Source organism: Balearica regulorum, chromosome 18 (assembly GCF_011004875.1).
Source record: "Balearica regulorum gibbericeps isolate bBalReg1 chromosome 18, bBalReg1.pri, whole genome shotgun sequence".
Taxonomy (NCBI): Eukaryota; Metazoa; Chordata; class Aves; order Gruiformes; family Gruidae; genus Balearica; species Balearica regulorum.
Genome location: NC_046201.1, coordinates 5,242,230 through 5,262,447, shown reverse-complemented (window position 1 = coordinate 5,262,447; position 20,218 = coordinate 5,242,230). Strand labels below are relative to the sequence as shown.

Genomic DNA, 20,218 nt, shown 5'->3' with positions numbered 1-20,218 from the left:
AGTCCACAGACGGTATTTCTATACAAATTAGCCAAGACTAGGTGATGAGAGTTTTGTGGTCCTGTGGAGCCACAAGTACTCTGCCCACGCCAACCTATGCAGATCCAATTGCAAAACAGTGGGTTTTGTTGGTTTGGATGTATAAACTGCCAGATGGCATTAGCAGGTCCAAATCCTCTACCTACTCTCTTCCACTATTTCTCTATCTTTAAAAGGAAATTGTTTAAATGAGGGAAAATGTTGACTGCATGTAATTTGTATTGCAGAGTTTTTAAGCATTCTTTCCTGAAAAGCGTTTAAGCAATATTTTGCTTTTCTTTCTCATACACAGAGATATAATTTAATTATTGTCTGAAGTTTTGCTAAACATTATTGTTAAACCTGACTTTTAGCATCCACATGGAATGGGAAACTGTTAGAAGAAAAGTTAACTTGTGTGTGATTCAAGTACATTGATTTCTTTGCTTGGACTGGTATCTGATGGCATTTTCTCCTGCTATTTGTTTCCTAGTGGAATGGAGCTCTTCAGAAGACTTCTCTCCTTTAGTTGGTGAAATAATTATGGATAATCTTCAGTCTTTGAGGTGCACCATCACAGGTCTCAAAACAGTAAGTGCCAAATGACTCATTTAGATCTTGATGCCCCCTGCCGCTGCAGTGATACACAGACACTGACAATTTGCATCCATGCCTGCTGGTAATAACTGCAGAGCACCCTTCTTCTAACAACAAGTTCTAGTCATTAAGCATAAGATGTCTGGTACCCATAATCCGAAAGCCACAAAGGAATAGACAGACAGCATGAACTGTTTATAAGTTGTCATGCTTACGGGAGAACAGAAAAGACTGGAGTGAAAGCTGCTGTTTTCTGGATCACAGGGTAATCTTAGTGCAGATCAAAGGCTCGTGAAAGATCTAGTCCTGACTCTGATGACCAATAGCTAAAAAACCAGTTCTTTCTCTTCAACTTATTCCAGGAACACACACATTGATGGCAATCATTTTCATTTTTGTTATTTATTTTTGTATAAATGTTTTACACTGATAAGAACAGGTCAGCAATGGAGAAAATTGAGGAACATTCATATGGATTTTTAAGCAGAATAATTTTGACCATGTGTCTGAAAGTCTTTTTCCTACAGGCTGTTCAGGACCATTTGTGCAAGCAAATATTGATTCACAAAATACTTGATGAAAATAAATCTTGCTCAAAATACAACTATTTCCACTAGAGGGGCCCAATCCAGCATCCGCTGAGCTGGAGCCTTTCCACTGTATTCACTGCACACTGAATCAGGCCTAGAGTTACAACAGGGGGAAGTATGCGTGTGACCCTTGGCCAGTGCCCCAAAACATGGGCTCTCAAAATGAGAGAATTAACTTTGAAGAATAAGCAACTGGCACAATATAAACCCCTCTACGTAGAACAGAAAAAATAATCTTTTTTTTCTAACCTTTTCTGTGAAGAAATCTTTGATTTGACACACACTGCCTTCCAGGGAGCTGAGCCACAACATGTATTTACTCTGTTTCTCATTTTCTAACAACAAAACAGAGTAACTATTCTTAAGATAAAATCAAGCAAGCTTCTACAGTCACTTCCATAGGCACATGTTAAGAACAGTGCTTACTGTGTGTTTGTCTATGCACTCCAAAGCATATAACATAGTTAAATTAAAAGCTAGACTTTCAGAAGTGCTGTCCATCAGCCTAGATTTATGCATCAAAATCAGTGATAAATGTGTGACTGATTTCAGTGGCAGCCAAACAAAGCTTCTTCCATTGCTGTGCTGGTAGAGAGACTGTTAAATACAAGATGAAAAAGAGGAGTCCCTATTCCTGAAGCCTGATTGTAAGAGGTCCCAGGGTTCAGCTTCAGTAGAAGAGATTGCGGTTTGTCAGTTGGAATTGGTGTGTTCTGTTAACCCTCAGCAGATTGCTTGTCCAAAATTCTTTTTACTGTGTTTCAGTCTGTCATGGTGCACCAGTTGATGCACCGGAAAGCTATTTAAGATTTTCAAAGAAAACATCATTGGGAGGGACTGCTTTCCAGTTATTACAGCCAAGATTTCAAGTCAAGCAATAGTTTTGACTCCAGTTGTTTCCATTTGCAGGGCCAGAGGTATTACATTCATGTTTCAGCATACAACATGAGAGGATGGGGACCTCCACGCAAATCTACTCCTGCATATGCTTCTCCTTCAAGTAGGTAGAGTTTGTCTACCCTCCTAGTTTGATTAGTGATGTTGCTTTGTAAGAATTTCTCCCTCTTCAAAGAACAGAAAAAGACAAATATTCTGGAGTTCATTATTTAATTGCCATGACATCTAGGATTGAAATAAATAAATAAATAAGCCTCAACTCCTTCCACCTCCCTAAAATAAGCAAAATAATCATATATGTATATTTTTTTGTCTAATCTTTTATTGTTTTCCAGTCCTTTGACAGAACATTTTCATCTAATTACTAACACTTAAGAAAAATGAGAAATATTTTTACCTTCATTTCTCCTAATAGAATTCTGCTATATGGAACCTCATTTGTCAGTACATGAATGGATCAAAACCTGAATCCGAACTAGAACAAAACCACATCTATCAATCATATGTAATTTTGTATCTGACTTGTAACATTATAGATTCCATCCACTGGACCATTCTTATAGCATCCTGTGTGTAAAATACTCTAGTTTGGGCATGCATGTTGATAGGATCTAGCCCATCAGCACTAAAATGTTCCAGACATGTCCAAAAGCCCTTCTTCCTTTTCAAACCTATGATATGTTTTCTCAGACTCCATTAGGACTATTATTTTTTATTTGTAATTTTTGATCTACTATAATCACACTGTATTGTTAGTTGCTTTTCCAGACTTAGTGTTCAATGCCAAACAGGCTCAGCATATTACAGCTTCCCATGTATTGATTAATGCAGTAGAGGGACTTTTCATTTTATTGTATTAGCATTTGGTTTTATTAGGCTAATGTAACAATTTAATAATCTTGCATGCTAATGTGAAAAAATAAAGCAAGCTGGACCTACTCTCGGTAGTCATAATGGAGAAGGTTGGATAAATGAGGCTGTTGCAGTATCATTGTCCCATTTTGCCTCGATTTTGCTCTTGTTTACCCCAGAATAAAACCAGAACTAGGCTAAAGAAATATTCTGTTTGAGAACAAAAATGCACTACAATTGTGGGACAAAATTCTACTCTTGGCTATGTGGATAACTCACTACTATGGAGTTGTTTGGTATAACTTAGTGACATGCAATTACCTTGACTATACCCAGGTATAACTACACAGGATTTGGCCCCACAAACAGAAAAATTACATTAGCTGAGAAACAGTCTCTTTTACGGTAACTGCTAGTTTTTCAGCTAAATTCCTCAAAGAACAGGGCACTCCTGGCAAGACAGATGGTATTTAAGACTGTAGCTTTGTATGATACGCACTTTTGCTTTGAGCATATTGCATTGTCTTCCCTGTTTTGTCCACTGTTACTAACCTTCTGAAATCTGACAATATGTGCCAGTTCCAAAGCTTTGGGATGTAAGGGAAGTAAGTTCTCCTGCAGATTTCAGTGGATCAACACAAAAACTATGCAGAGAATTAAGTTAATTTCCCATGTTTAGTGTCTCAGGGATTCTGGGCTTTAGAGTAGCAGAAAGTCCTAGACTTGCTGGCAGTAGGGCCATGGTGTCATGTGCAGCTGCTCAGAACTCAGCGAAGTCCCTGCTTCCACCAGGGAGAGTAGCACCATCCATGAAGTGCCTGGGACAATTGCAGGGGTGTTTCTCTGAAAGGCAGCCAAGGTAACAAAAGGAGTCTTTTGGATTTCCCTGTAGGAGAGCAGGAACATCACTTGATATATATGGGAATTTTTGTGATTATATGGCAGAGGCATGTTTCTTCATGGCTATATATGTGTTTTCTTTGTTGGTGAACACAGAAGCATTAGGCAAACTCGGCTCACTTTGTAGATATAGCTGTCAAGATTGTGGTGTTTTCATTAAAAGTTCCTTAGTGACACACACTTAAGTTTACAGCAAGGGAGACCACCAGAGCCTAAATGTAAATTTTTTCATTAAGTAATATTAACATCAGAATTCTAGCTTGAGAGACAAGATGCTATTTACTGCTGCAGCTACTGGGGGCAGAGCTTCTTTATCCACGTGACTGCCTTCACCACCAGCTTTGAAAACGAGCAGATTTGTGCTTGGCAAGAAGGCAGCAATGTGAAATTACACAAGTGTTGCATAACAAAATATGGCCCTAAGCTAAAAATTAAGTGTGAATACATTAATACTCTACAAAGTTGTCTGTAACGGCAACCAGAAGAATATGCAAGGGAAATGAATGCTTCAGGGCTTAATCCTGATCCATTCCAATCCCAGAGCATCAAAGGTTAGTGATTTCCTTGGAGATGCATCCATGTAGCACGACAGTGAATTCTTGCCACTGTCCTCCTGTTTCCCCTACATACACAGTAGCAGCCTGGAAGGCGGTGGCCATTGTTGTGCGCTGTGTGAAATCACAGTAGAGAGTAACATTTCCAGGCTATTCACTGGCATGTGAGTGATGGACAATGAGGGAAGCTGGTCCAATTTCCACATCATTTTTAAGGTAGTTGGCAATCTGGAGGCTAAAAAAATTTGGAAACCACTGGGATAGAGAAATCATGAGGTTGTTTGAAACTCTACCAGTCTGATGACTCCAAAGCACTTTGAGATTGGTGAGTTCCAGTGGGTTCCTCTTGGCTGCTCACAGGAGATCTAAGAACTGGCCTCCCCACACAGAGCTATAAATGCAGCTGGCCCTAGATCTCTGCAATAATATACAACATGCAGGGTAGACACTCTGCAGCTGTTACAACTACCCACAGGCTATCAGGATACTAAATGTCTTCTCTTTCCACCCTTTCATGGGGCATACTCTAGCTGCTATACTAAATGGCAGCAAATATATATTTCTATCCCTGGCATAGTGAGCCCATTGGAAGGAATGCTTGACTCCAAACTTCCACTGGAAACTAGATCTGTATATTTAGTGAGTGAGCAAACTGTTTGTTGGTGGCTGTGAATATGTACATGGCCTCTGTGCCAGCAAGATGGAAGCATGCCTCCCTTGCAGGCAGATCTGTTAATACCTTGATCCACCATTACTTTGAGTCAGGAAACTGGTGCAATACTTTTTTCTCATTATAATGAAGTATGAAACTAGTCAAGGCTGGAATTAAAAAGCTCCTTTCTGATACACACAGTTTCATTCTCCTGTTTGTGATGAGGTTGCCCGTTTCTTAAATCAAGACTGAGACTGTAGCTAGCAGCAAATGAGTGAAAACAAAGACTTCTGAGGTTGAAGGTGTGTGGGACAGAAACCGCAGCTTCTTGCCTCACGAGTGCAGTGCTGAGCAGAGCGTGGACTCTAGGGCGGGAATTGCCAGCATTTATTCAGGCCTCTGCTGGGAGCAGATTTTCAGAAGTGATTTTACTCAGAGCATGTTTCTGTGGCTACAGAGCTAGCTCTGGCTGTGGGAAGATGTTCATTCTCTGCTTTGCAATTGGTTCCCTATATAACTGTATATAGGAGAGCCACTGAGCTGTCTGGTGTCTCAGCAAAACGCAGGAGCAATAGCGTGATCTCAGTGAGGTACTGAGAGCGTTGGTATGGTGTTGGTGTCAGCTGAGAGCAGCTCTGACACTACAGTAACAGACGCCATTTATGTACTGAAGAGAAATAGCCATTGTCTAGTCAGTCACTACAGGAGCTTCCAGGAGCTGATTGTGAGCTCTTTGTTAATAATCATTATGATTAATTACGTAGCTGGCACAAGGCAAAGGAAACTTACTGTACAAGTAACAACAGCAGACTTAAAAACAACTGTGATTTTTCGCTGCATGCCCAGATATAAAATTCCTCTAAAGCCAAGAAATATCAGAGACAAGAAAATACTTTAAAACCTTCTCCTACTCCTTTGTGTTTCATTTCTGTTTATTTCTTTTGTTCAATAGACTGGAAAGACTGCAGTGGAAGAGAACCTCGGCACAGGGGACACACTGAGGCCCTGGAACGTCTCCTTCAGCAGGTTCGAGCAGCTCATCAGCATTATAATTGCAGAGGTAAGGATAAATGTCTATGTGGTAGGGCACCAGCTGAAGCCTCTGTGGCGCCTGTAATTTTAGCAGTTTTCTAACTAGGTCATACCTTCTCATTCATCAGGAAAAGAAAGATATTAATATTGGCCCATCTGGAATCACTTTAGTGCACTATCTTGCACTTAACCCTTGAAATTAGTTGGATGAAAACATCTGAAAGCTAGAATGCACACAAGCACAGACACACCCTTCTTCTCCCTCTGTACCCTACACACCTATTGATTTGTTTTTCCTACAAATTAGTTTCACAGAGGATTCCACTAAAATGTTTCAAAGATCTCTCTTTTATTTTTTCATATTAAGAAAGACTTTAGAGAGTTAACAACTGTTTTGGATCAAAAGAGGGGACTTGGCTGCCTCCAAATGGAAGACACTAAGTAGTCTAGTGGATGTGATGCCAATCTATAATGAAAAATACTTGCACAATGCAGTGGGAAGGTAAGATTGCTATATTTTCAAATAGAATGGGATCAAAAACTAGGAGAGAGTCAAGCCTCAGCCAGCTCTTTGCTCTTCATTCATGAGAAACAGACTGTGCCTTTAATAGCTCAAGAGCCAAGGCAACAGCTTGGCATTCTTTTTAAAGGATATATAAAAACTCCTGTTCTATATGGGTTGTTGAAAAGTACTATGTATTTTCTTAAAATAAACTTCCAACTGGAATAATGCTTCATGGCAAAGGAACTTATTTTAAACTGAAAAGTTGAACTACCATGAAGTTTGCATTTTTCTTCACCTAGTATGACTGTTATGTCAAACTGCATCAATTGATTTAAAATCATAGAAATACTTAGGGCTAAAATCATCTGGCTGAAACTGAAAGACGCAGCCTTTGTTCTTTACGTGCAAATATGTCACTATCATGATGAATCCACAGTCTGCCACAACCCATTGTAACCATAGCAACTTAAACTATTCAGCTATGTTGCTTGGAAAGGGAAAGGAGATATTGCAAGAAAATGTTGTTTCTCTAATTAAAATTCATACAGGCATTATCACTTGCAGGTGGTCTTGGTACTGAAAATACAGATGATATATTCTATCTCTTACACAGCTTTTTCATGCTATTAAAGAAGTCTTTTTCCATGGTACAGTTTTTCCTTTCTGAAGTTAGCGCATATATTAGGTCTTTCAAGCCACCTTCCTAGTCAACAGGGAATAAGCAATGGAATATCTGAGAATATTCTTAGTATAAATTGTTTTACTGACATACCAGTCCAGAACAGAAGCAGTTATAAACAACATGCAGAAAATCCCTCCTTTTGAGAATCTGACACCAGTGCCTGGTTCTTATAAAATTCCACTGCTCCAGAAATTAACCCGTCTCAAAGCACAGACAACTCTGTTGTTGATTTCCTAACTCCTTTTCCTTAAATAATAAATAACAACAATATAGCAAATCTGTTTAGCTCCGAACATTTTCTTGCATATCTGAAAGAGGATCTGGGAGCTTACATGTGGCAGTACTACACTGTGGAGTCAGCTTGAGCAACTCCCTCGCCTCCAACCAAATAAAAATCTCATAATTGCTTGTAATGCTAGCATTACACAGTAGTATTTTTTGGATAAATCAGGGTTGTAACATAATAGGAGAGCCTTTGGAACTTGCCTTAAATATATGACTGATGTCAATCCCTTGTATTTCAGTAATTTGGTAAAGAATTGAGACAAAGAGTTTGGAGAAAAAGTAAGAATTAGGACATCACTTTGACTCTGAAATTTGATTCTGGTATTTATCAAACTCAGTGAAATCTGAGGAGTTTGATCAAGGATCTGAGATATGCTACTATATATGACTGAAAAACCCAAATAATGGTCTTCATATAATACAGAGGCCTGAGCTAGATTCTTAATTAATGTAAATTAGCATGATTCGACCGACAGGGATAGGAGTCGGCATGGATATGCTGTTTATACATAAGCTGAGGACCTGCCCAGGCATTAATCCATTCTTTACCATGATTCTCCACACTCTTCTTTGATTATACGTTAATATTGTAACCTCTGTTTACCTCATTTGTTTTAGAGATGTAGTGAATATCTGGACATTATTTGTAGAGTATCCTTCAATCTGCTTACAACCACTGATGTGCTGTGGTTTTATAAATGACAGCAGAATCAAGCTCTGCATGAACTAAAGCTAGATGAAGTCAGAGACAGGACTCAAACCTTGGGGTCTTGGCACCTTGGCTTTTCACTAAGTGATTCCTCTGTGGGATATCACACTCATGCTGCTCAGGCTGGCTGAAGCGAGGTGGAAAAAACTGAGGGTAATCAATCTAAAAGGTCTGAGATTACTTGGATAACATAGGCAAAAGCCTCAGAACACAGAGGAACTAGAAGAGCAAGGCTGTGTGCTCGCGCTCCAGTGTGATCTGCGAGGGTTAAATTGCCCAGATTCCATGCAGATCTCTTGCCCAAGTCTGTTCATTCAGACTTTGCACTGCAGCCTGCCTTTTGCCCTATGCTTTGCATTGCAGGGGCTGAAGAAAACAAGCTTACAAAAATACCAGGAAGAATACATTGGAATGTACAGTGAGTTTAAGAGCTTTTGGAATTAGATCAGCTGTTGCTTTTGAACCTGCTCTGTGATATGATGAAATCTCCTAGGAATTACTTAGGAAGCTTTGCTTTCATATGTTTAATCTTCTGGAAAACCCTGATGATTACAAACAACAGTCATCCATTTGTCTTCATAATACATGCTACAGACTATCATAACTGAGTTACTACAATTGTATGTCCTGGCAACACTTCAAATGTATTTTTTAAGTATTTTTTCTTGTAGATCATTCTTTCTAAACATTCTGAGTGGATTAAGTAATTGTGTGATGCTTCATTAAGAAAGGAAACCTAACTCTTCAGCAAAATGCTTACCAGATGTTTTCTTTCTGAATTTGGCTGAAAATGTGTTTACTAGACAAGTCAGAGGTGAAATAAAAAATGTTTCTAATTGTAATTTGATTCACAAGCAGAATGCATAATTTTATTGCATTTAAAAGAGAGAAGGATCTCTGATTCACAGGATGTTTAAAATGTTTAGATTATAAATTATTTGTGAGAATACACAAGAGCATGGCTTGAGAACTAAGCCATAGACTGAGAAGTTCAGGTAGGGAATTTAAGAAGTTACAATTTCAGCTGCTGAGCCTGACTTTGTAATCCAAAATATACCACCCAGTAATATGACTGTCATGCCAATAGCTTCTCATGTGATACGGAATTTTCTTTTGAAAGACATTCCCACCTTTGAGGTGAAGTAACACAGACATCTATCGCGGTCTCAAGCTATTGATGTGTCTGGCCACTACTTTAGGTCCTTCACCTTCTGCAGGGAATTCCGTCTCCGTGCACATTATCCCAGTGTCAGTTGTCTGCACTGCTAAAAATGTGCAGCTTTAAATGGAGTTTGCATTTGTCTGGAAGTTCAGCTATTTGATGGATTTTCATAAGGTTATACAATTGGTGAAAACTAAACCCCTTTTTATGCCCTCCACTAGGATTTCAGTGGGATTCTAGCTCATCTTGTGCTAATTTGCTTCTTATTCAGGGTCACCTAAATGATATTTAGCTGTTCCACAGGCTGTCTCCTTTGTGGGGCTAAGATCTCAGATAATGTTGGCACTGAGGTAATTCCATTTACTTCACATCTGCCCCACTTGAGGAGAGGCACCCGCTTGTCTTAGTGATATAGGACAAAGAATACCAGATGATCTTCCTCCTCAGAGAAATGCCACGGCATAACAGACATTCCTCTAGAGCACAGACCCAAGATGCATGCTAGCGTCTGAGTTTGCAACTTTGTTCTTATTCTGCCATGACTGACTGACATTGCATTTAAGGATCTGTTGTATTTAAGTGAACTGCAGAGAAACATTTATATATCCTGCCTGAGAAAAACTGATAATGTTGTAAATATACCTTTGTAGTTAATTGCCTATTTCAGTCCAGGTTGAAATGCTTCTGATCTAAATCTAATCATTGGAAATGTCTCTAATCTCAGCCACTATTGTGTTCACTCCTGAACTTCTTTTAAAAGACCTCATAGATCTATTCCTACATCATTTATTCATATAAACTTATTTGTTGTTACTGTGGTTTTCTATACAGGTTACTCTATGTTATGTATTAGTTAATTAAATAACAAAGTTCCATTTCCTGTAGATCCAAATTATCCTCTAATCTCAGCTCCATGTTTTTGACTTCTAGACACACAATGCTGTAAAACAAAGCCAATAGCAATGTAGGAGAGTTTTACAGTCTCCATCTAGTTTACATTATTTTTTTTACTGTTGGCTTCTGCAAAGCTTGTGACTAACCCAAACCACTGAATAGCCCAATAACCTATATTTCACTTGTAATGTGCCCTCTTATGTTAATGTTGCAGTCTCTGGGTGTTTATTACAGAATTATGTTGCTTTGCCTTCAGCATTTTCCTCCTCCATTCCTCCATCCTTAATATAGAAGAAAATAAAATTGCATAATTAGAATGAAATTATATTCCTAAATATTAAATTCTTCCTTGGAAGAAGGAAACAGTAAGACAGGAGTTTTATGTAGCATTTGGTTTACATTACTGTAATATACTGAAAAAAAGTTCACAGTAAAATAAAAATTATCTTGAGGAGATATGGATAGAAAAACAAATTAATTTTTTAAAAGGAAAAAACCCAAAGATCAGTTGGATCAAAGGAAGCAGTCATGGATTTGGATGAGTCTGTTAAGACTAAACTGAACATCGCATGGGAGAATGTCATGGAGAACAAGTTTGCACTGGAAAGACAATGGATTTGATGATCTAATAAGTCTCATACATCTGAATTGTATAATTTCCACCCCAATAGAACCTCATCCTTCTTTGTACTTGCTGTTCAGCAGAGTGGTAATTATTGCTAACAATGTGTCCTTCTTTCTGTGGTTTTCAATGTGCAATTATGGTGCAAATTTATTCATCATTTAAAATACGTTGAGCATTTCCACAGATGGGGTTTTGACAAGAGCAAATTTAGTTGTTCTTTAAATGTTCAAAACTTAACACTCACTAGCGAGACACAGATAGACACCTCCTATTCTAAATTGGAGGTAAGAAGTTGGGAATATGTTGCTCTGAAAACAACCTAAGCAGACTGATTAGCAGCTTTCAGCAAATAGATTCTTCACAAGACTTGTATTTTCCCCTTTGCAGAAGGGTGTCCCTCAAAATGTTTCACACTTCAGTCTGGGAGGGTATCCATGCTTCATCCAAATAAACAGTCAGATCCCGGAAAACTGAGATGTAGTTTCACAGTTACGTTTTCCTTTTTGTCCCTTCTTTTCAGATCACTGTAAATATCTGAAGAATAATTGTTTTTTTTAAAATTAAATGTTTTCTGCTGTTTATCTTAGAACACCACTAAACAGGAAGGACATCGCAAAAAGGACAATTAAAAAAAAACCCCCAAAACCCAAACAGTTTTAAGTGCCTGTTCCTTTTAAATGCCATATGTGGACACAACTGATAATACATCTGCCATTATACAATCCTGCATGTTCCTGACTGCCATCTATTGGCACAGCTCTAAAATCTGCTTACAGGTATGCAGGTGGACACAGCTGTTTGACAGAGCTTGCGAGTTTAAGTTTCCCACTGGAAGATTTTTCTTTGGCTTACAAGGAACTGAGATCATGCATGAGAGAAGGAAAAACAGTAAGTCAAATCCATGAAAGTGAAAAATAATACAATGTATAAATATTAACCACAATCTTATAGAAGGTCGAGCAATATTTGAATTTATAAAATTCTTCTGTCGAGAAGAAGCAGGTCTCAGCTTTGACATGAATGCGAACAAAAGAGTTAAACACCTCTTCCCTGGATTCCAGATTACTAGGGCAGCAATGTAACTGTGAAAGCTCTGAAGCAATACAGGTGAGTGGAAATTGTTGTGGTGGGGAGAAAAAAAATATCCAAACAGAAGCACGTGCATTTAATGTCATACAGAGAAAGATGAGGTCAATCTAGTTGTTTCCATAAAGCTTTTACTTTGCTTAGACTGGTGATGCTGTGGTGCGTAGTGATTGCCAGGGCACCAATTATTCAGTTTTAACTGATGGTTCAAATCTCTTCTTGGGTTTTTCAGACCACTTGCAAAATTCACATCCATTCTGAACATTAAGAAGTACGCAATACTGGTTCAAGCTATACTTTGCCTAGGAGCAAAACATTTTTACAAGTCTGAGTTGCTGCAAGTAAGGAACTTGTTTGCTGTTGCATATCACAAAGAGAATGAAAATACAAGCAAAAGGTTTGTATTTGAGCATGTTTCTAAATGTTTGTCCTTTGAAAGGGAATATAGTGGGCACTGACTGAAATTTAGTATTGTGGTTCAAGAGACAAGGTTCTTTATGAGATACTAACTGAAATTAAGTGCTGGGTTTGGTTTGCTTTTTATTTTCCATTTTAGAAAGTTCTAAATTACAGACTGCTGGTCGCAAACAATCAGTTTCCAGAAGCCTGAAGCACCTTTTCCACTCATCGAACAAGTTGTGAAGACTCTGAAACGGTTTGTCATCATTTTATCTCCCAAACATTCTGAGTTTTAGCTAGCAGTATGTTGCTCTTATGTAATACTGAAAAGCACCTTAGAAATATATGTGAAGATTCCACTACCAAGAAACAGCAATCAATCAGATGAACATGTAAGACTGGTACAGGTGATAGGAAAATATATGCTCCAATTCCTACTGAAATCAACAGAATCTTTTCACTGTTACTGTTGGAGATGGATTTGAACTGTAACGGAGTGAAATATTCTGTGCAAAGACAAAGTGCACTTACTGAGGTATTTTGGAAGCACTGCCTCTGTTGCTGCTCAATAATGAAACTATTAATGCCATTTATTTCATTCATGATATAAACTGCAGGGCTCAGATAAACATGTTTTAATAGTCCATTGGCAACAAGCAACACATCTTAGAATTCTCTAACATCTTTAGCTAGGTTTGCAACCCAGCTCAAAACAACCCTCAGCCTTGATAATTTCTTTTAGTAAATGGAAGTTGCTTATCCTAGATTATTTCTTCTTTCAATTGCCAGGAGTGTTCAGTTTGCTTTTTCTTCTTGTATTTGATAAGAGTTTGATTCTTTCAGAAGAGCTCTCCAGAGTCTTTAAATTCCTAAGGCAACTACTTAACATATGTAACTAATTGCAAGGGTAAATATTGAAAGGAATGATCTCTATAAAACAGTTTTGCAGATATGCTGGCCAAATTACACTCAATTACACTAATGTAAATCCATAATAACCCACCTGAATTTCTATTGAGTTACTTCAGATTTACTGTGAAGTAAATGGTGGCAGAACTAAGCCCATTAATGATAAAAAAGTTTTGGTAAAATTTTCTGATTTTCTAAAGGGCATAAAGCCACCATTATGTACTGTTTACTCTGGCAAAATTCTTTCTACAACTGATGTTAGTGGCTTGCACAGATTCATAATTTCTCAGAGTTCCTGTAGTCTTGCATCATCTAAAGTGATAAGCTTCCCAAATATTTTTCAGAATTCACTGACTGAAGTTGCATGATCTTTGTAGCAGAGAAGTTAAGACCAGATGATTCAATTTATCTCCTCAGAACTAACACCCTATGATTCTTTGACTAAAATTGGGTGTGGATGGTGAATAGACATGAAAAGTGTTTTGACAATGTTTCCTTCTTTCTTTAGGGGACTCTACTTTATCTGTTATATTTTTTTACAAAGACAATTTATTAGTAACCAATGAAGATCAAATCCCAATTGTGGAGATTGATGACTCTCACAGTAGTTCAGTTACGCAGGGATTTCCTGTGGTTCACAAGGTAATGGGAGCCTAATTTCATATATTGCTTCAACAGATTTGTTACTAGCAACGCATAGACCTTAGCTCATAATTTTGAATACATGAAATGATGTCATTAAAAAGCTAAATTATGAAGAGCTTTTACTTTTCACTCATATTAAAATGCAATTTTCCACAAACCATTTATATGGGTTAAATTCTGACTCGGATCACTGACAGTGCACATTAGCCTTTTTGAAATGTAATGTTCCTACATAAATGATTGCTACTTGTGTACAAAAAGGTTTTATGACAATTAGACAAAGAGCCTAAAGAAATAACTAGAAGTTTAAAGTTGGTATTATGTTATGCCATCATTCAAGATACCTTCACACTATTTTTTGTACACCCCAAAGAAGAGTAAATCAATTTTACACAATAGTCCAAAAAGCAATTGAAATAAGTGGATGATGTTTACAGAACAACTTCTGTGTCTGATTCAATACCTGTTTCATGTTTACCTAGGCAACTCATTGCCATCCACAGAAACTCAAAATGAGCAAATCTGCTGATTTTTCCAAGTCCAAAATGCTTTTAGTTTCATTTCTGCTTTTGTAAATGCTGAGAACAAAACCTGATTGAGCTGGATATATTTTTGCAGTTGTCCTGCATGTGGGATGATATCAGATGGCTGAGGCAGAATATGTCTATATCCGTGTCCTCATCAACAGCACTTCAAGCCAGGCAAAAGATGCTCTCAGCAGCAGCACAGCTACAGGTTGGTTGCATTGCATATTTCTAGCTATTAACTTCGTGACTTTCTGATCTCCACGGGATAGTACTGCCAGCTGTCCTATGGTTCACCACTCCCCACTGGCCTCTTCTTTGGAGCAGCGTTATCATCTACAATGACACGAGCTACTAAGCCTCTCTTGCCAGCTGGAAGCAAGGAGATATGTTAAAAGTAAAGAGTAGAAAGAAGAAAGGAAAGAAACAATAGTGGCAGACAAAGAAACAAACAGATATGAACCGGTAAATAATACCACAGATAAGCTTGTGGTTTTGCAGATTGGGAATTCAAGAGTTATAATCCTAATATTTGCCTGCTCAAAAGCCTCTAGAAGGCCTATTAATTATTATATATTATGAAGCATTTAACTCTGGGTAACATTTAGCACTCCTTTCTGCTATATGGGAACCTGCAGCAGTAGTAGCTTCTGTCCCTGACAGAAGGACAGTAGTAGACGGCTGACGTTGCAAAAATAGTACTCTTGATTCACCCATGGCATACAAACTTCTCAAGTACGGCTTCGAGAGCAGAACTACACTGTTTGACAAACAGGATGGCTATGCTGTTATGGATTGTCAGCAGGGAAATAAAAATGAATGTTTCATTAAGTTTCTCAACTGAGCTGCCAAAATTTTAAGGTGAATGTACCTTTGTGCAGAGAACCAGAGACCTATCCAGACCTTTAAAAACTAGAGACGAAGAGAGATTAAATGGTGCATAGATCTTGTGCTGACCGCTCACAAGGACAGCAGCACTACATGCACTACTCATATCACATATAGCATAGAGGCACGCATAGCAGTGGCCTCTCAGGATGGTTCAGTTCCAACCTGTGCTACAGATACAACCTGAGTGGTACTGAAGAGGCCACTTAATCCTTCTGTGTCTCAGTCCACTATTTGTTATGCAAATAGTAATTACCCTCTCTCCAGCAGAACATTTGACTTTTATTGTAAAGCTTTTGAAGAATGGGTTTCATGGTAACATGAAATCTACTAGCTTGGAATGCAGGCACTTGCATAAAAATATTTTCTTTGGTGGGAAAATACATTTTCAAAAGGATGTGTGCATGATTCTTACAGAAGTTATATCCAGGCCTCACTTCTCCTACCTTTGTTTGAATGAAGGTCACCAAAGATTCACAGAAAAATCTATGGTACAGTCATGGAATAATGAAGATCTTCATATGCTTGGCTCACATATCAGCCATACGGCCATCTCTCTTGTTATTGCCAGTGCAATGCAATAAGCTAGGGTTTATAGCAGCCCTGAGAGCCAGATTCTTTGTGGCCATTATTAAGAATATCCACATGGGTTTTTTTTACATTTTTTGGAAAAGCACGCTTCACAGGAGAGTAGCCTTCCTGGGCAACCACCTGTCCTGACTGATTTCCCCAAGTATCCCGAAATATATGGAATGCCAGTCTGCTGTACCTTTATTGGGGGACCACCTGTGTTAAGCAGCAGCTGCTTGTCAGTCCTTCGCGCTGTCACTAGAAAAAGTTTTAACTGTATCTGCTGAATGTTCCCTCTGGAGTCGTTAGGTCAGCTTAGGTAGCGAGTATTCCTTGGTTAGCTCAGTTTCATTGCTCTGTCCAGACTGCCTTAACAGAGCATTGCTAGTATGCAGGGACTGCACTTGGAGATAACCAAGATTCCTAACACACTGTGTTATTATTTGCTACCGAGATGTGAAGAGCAGAGCTCGAAGCACAGACATATAGCAAATGTGTCCATGTGGTATATTGAATTTCTGGCAAATTTATTGTCCTTAACATTTGTTTCTGTTCGCCTTTGTCCCCCGATGAACACAGGGATTGTCACTGATCTGCCAGCCTCTAACGGTGTGTGGCCTAATGGGATCCACCAATAGAAGGATCTCAATAAAGTTTATATGGTTGAATACATTTTATTGAGGCAGTTAATAGACCGACTCTGCAGGAATTTAGGACAGAATGAAAAAGATCAGTGACAACACAGCTGCTAAGGGACTAGATCAGTAGATTCAGAGACAACAGGGACGGTAGTTTTGCCTGTTGTTACCACTAAACGACTAAAGCAAACAAAACACAAGTGATGGGGTGCCAAGCTAAGCATACACAAAACTTTTTTGGTATATGAATTAGTCACATATTCATATTAGCAGGTGCCCCCTTGCTCTGTGCTGGGATGCCATTCAGAATATACAGTCGGTGCAGTAAAGAACTGTTTGTTTTCATCTAGGCACATCCATATGTTGCAGTGATTAATATGACAGCTGGGGACACATGGATTAATACAAAATGTATACTCAAGATACCCAGTGTTACTCAGTTATGGAGGCCTAACCTCAAAAGGCAGAACAGTTCAAAAAGAAGAAGAGAGGTGCTATACAGACAGCAACAGTATGTCCTGGAGAGGGATGCATAAAGCTAAAATAGCTAAGTTAATGCCACATAAAGGGCAGTCACTGTGCTGACTACCTACAGTTTATAAACAATTTAATAATACAGTTTATAAGTAAATATTGCCTGCTAAGTACAGATAAATAATTTCAGGATAATCTACCCATTTACAATGTCATTAAGTTAATGTACAGCACTTCCCTAAACATACAATGTGCTGCACTGTGAATTCAAGTTTTCATTTTAAACTGCCCCCGTCCCTACCCAGTTTTACTGTAGATCCTCTTGAAAAGTCACAAAGTAATGAGCATATTTTAAATGTTAGGCATTTTTCTTTAAGACATCTGGGAATCTCTTCAGTGGCTGTCACTGGATTGAGTGTGTTTGCACCTATAAGCAGATGCCTTACTGTGTGAGGAAAGGGATTTTGACCAAAATATGTATTTTATGGGGAGTCTTTTAAAATCACTTTTCTTTATCCTCACATATTTTCCTGGAGAGCTTTGCCTGGTAGTTTGTTAGCTTCTGCCAGTTTGTCTAGCACCATTCTTGGTATCTGAAGTAAAAGGTAAAGGGTCCATGTCTCTTCAAATTCTTCAGTGTTCCTCACAAACACACTCCACAGTTTAGCTCCAGAATTATTTACATTCAACACAGATATGAGGCCTCTTGCTGTTGTTGCTGAAAATAATCTGAATAATTTTAAAAAAGAGACAGAAATGGAGATTATAGTCAATGACCCTAACAGAAAACATTTGAAGTGTCCATTCTGAATGATTTGGGAATAGAGGAAGAATTTCGTATCATCTCTGACAATTGGTTATAGGGAGGTAAGAGAACTCTTCAGTAAGTTCAAATCAGAAGGGCTTCATTGATACCAAAGGGATCACCAGTAGACCAACACTGAGTGCTTTTGAATTTGCATCCTTTATCTTTCCATGACTGGGCAAAAGTAGGAAGTTCTGTCCAATAAGCGAATTACTTTGCAGTGTGTCTTTTACAAAGGCATTGCATCAGAATAGTCTTTCTGATGTTCTCCATTAAATGTTGGACTAAACACATTGAAGGATCCACAATTCAACCCACAAACCATAGCCTAGGGAAAACCTTTCCTTTTGCACTGAATGATGTGACTGTAAGGCAAGGGTTGAGAAAGTTTTTATTGAAGTCAATAGGACTGATGTCAGTGAGTACAAAGTTTCAAAAAAATTACCACTTTCCTGATCTGTGACAAATAACTTCCATTTTATAATTTGCTTGTTTTCTAGAATTTGCTGGGAACTCACACTTAGCAGAGTTTGTTTATGAGCCAATCAAGGATCGACATGGCAATATGCTGATAGTTACTTTAAGAGAAGTGGAGAGTCTTTATTCATTTTTTAATGGCAAATGGATGCAGGTATCCAAACTACAAAGCCAGAGGAAATCCCTTTCAACTCCAGAGGAGCCAACAGCATTAGACATCTTGCTTATAACAATCCAGGTAGTGCCTTTGCTTCCTCTTACTGTATGTTATTTGCTTTTGTAAAGCCTGTGCCAGAGCCCCCGATTTTTGGAAGAGTCTTGCAGAATTTTAGGCCTTAATCCAGTGCCCAATAAAATTAATGGCAAGGCTCCCATTGAAAGCGAAAGACTTATATTACTTCCAGTGGGTCTGGGATCAGATCCTTAATATGTAAAATATCCATGAGATTCTAAAGAAATTACTTCAAAGTCCTAGCACAGAATAATAGTTTCTATCAGTTTCGGGAAACCATGCTATAGAATTCTGTAGCAAGGGATATAAAACCCTTTAAAATTCTCTGCGATGTTCTTAAGCACCTGTACAGACACTTAAAATTTCTACCCTCCATAAGATTTTTCCATCCAACCTTGAACACTAAATCTGGGTTTAAAACCTTACTGTCTACTTAATAAACTTGTTCTGTGGGGTTCAGAGTTCCTGGAGCCTGGTATAGTTGCTAAAGAATTCTTTACTGACCATAACCCTCCTTTAATTTGTGCCTAATGTTGCCCCTAGACTTCACAATTAGAAAAAATACCAAGGCAAGGACTGATCTTAGAAGTTGCTTTGCATAGTCAGTTCAGTTAACATCATTGAGAGCCATGGTTTTCAGCCCTTCAAGAATCAAGGGTATCTGTAAACTCATGTTAAACATAGATAGTTCACATAAAGTTAATACATGTTTTCTGTAGGTAACAGCAACGTATTTCTCACAAAATACAGTAGCCAATCTCTCTAAACTCATTTGTCATAGTTACCCAAAAAACACTACAAGACAAATCACCGTCTTAATCCCTTCTTTAACACCCTCAACTAGACGATGACTGCTGTGGTTTAATTTTTGAATTAGAGGCACTTTCTGGGCAGAGATTGTGCTTTGCGATACCGGAAACTGACAGGCAATCAAATATACAATTACCAGGTTTTAGGAACGTTAAAAAAATTTCCAAAAGACAATAAAACTTACCTGATCTATGTTAGATTTAATGTATAAAATGTGTTAAAGGTGTAGAAAAATGTCAATCTGGGCAAAAGTTTTATATTAGGAACCCAAAATACAGGCCTGATCAGATTTCCACAGAGATCCTAGTGGAAAAAATGTTCCCCTAATGGTTTACACATTCCTATCTAATGCCACCCTTTCTTCTATTACTTGTTTAATCATCGAATGGGTATTTTGTTCATGAAGTGCTTGTGAAAATGAGGGTCTAATTGCATTGGTCAGAGCCAAGCATAGCACTGGCAAGATAATTGATGGTTCCCAAGAGTAAAGGCATAAGGCCAGGTGTCTTAATCCTCACCCATTGCAGAAGCACGCATTTCTCCAGGATGGCAGCAAACATCAATTTTTAGGGTAGTTTTGGAGACTGCTATACATAGCCTTAAAAATGTCTCCTGGGTCAGCAAATAAGCCATCATTATTAATTCCTTCTAAGCTCTATTTGTTCAATAAAGATATTTGTTCAGAAAACACAGCCATTAATTAAATTTTGCAAACCACCAACCCCCGTGCTCATAGAGATATTCCTGTTGACAGCAGGTGATACAGAGCAGGTTTTTTGAGAGATTACAGCTGAGACTCTACAAGGG

General features: G+C 38.3%; 1 protein-coding gene across 1 annotated transcript in view; it reads left to right on the top strand.

The window, feature by feature from the left end:
* ANKFN1 (ankyrin repeat and fibronectin type III domain containing 1) overlaps positions 1-20,218 on the top strand; it is a 51,812-nt gene that overhangs the window by 27,343 nt on the left and 4,251 nt on the right. Inside the window, 9 exon segments of the mRNA XM_075770545.1 lie at positions 512-609; positions 2,115-2,205; positions 6,013-6,120; positions 12,597-12,678; positions 13,827-13,866; positions 13,868-13,990; positions 14,612-14,728; positions 18,393-18,408; positions 18,411-18,607. Coding sequence (XP_075626660.1) covers positions 512-609; positions 2,115-2,205; positions 6,013-6,120; positions 12,597-12,678; positions 13,827-13,866; positions 13,868-13,990; positions 14,612-14,728; positions 18,393-18,408; positions 18,411-18,607 — 872 coding nt within the window.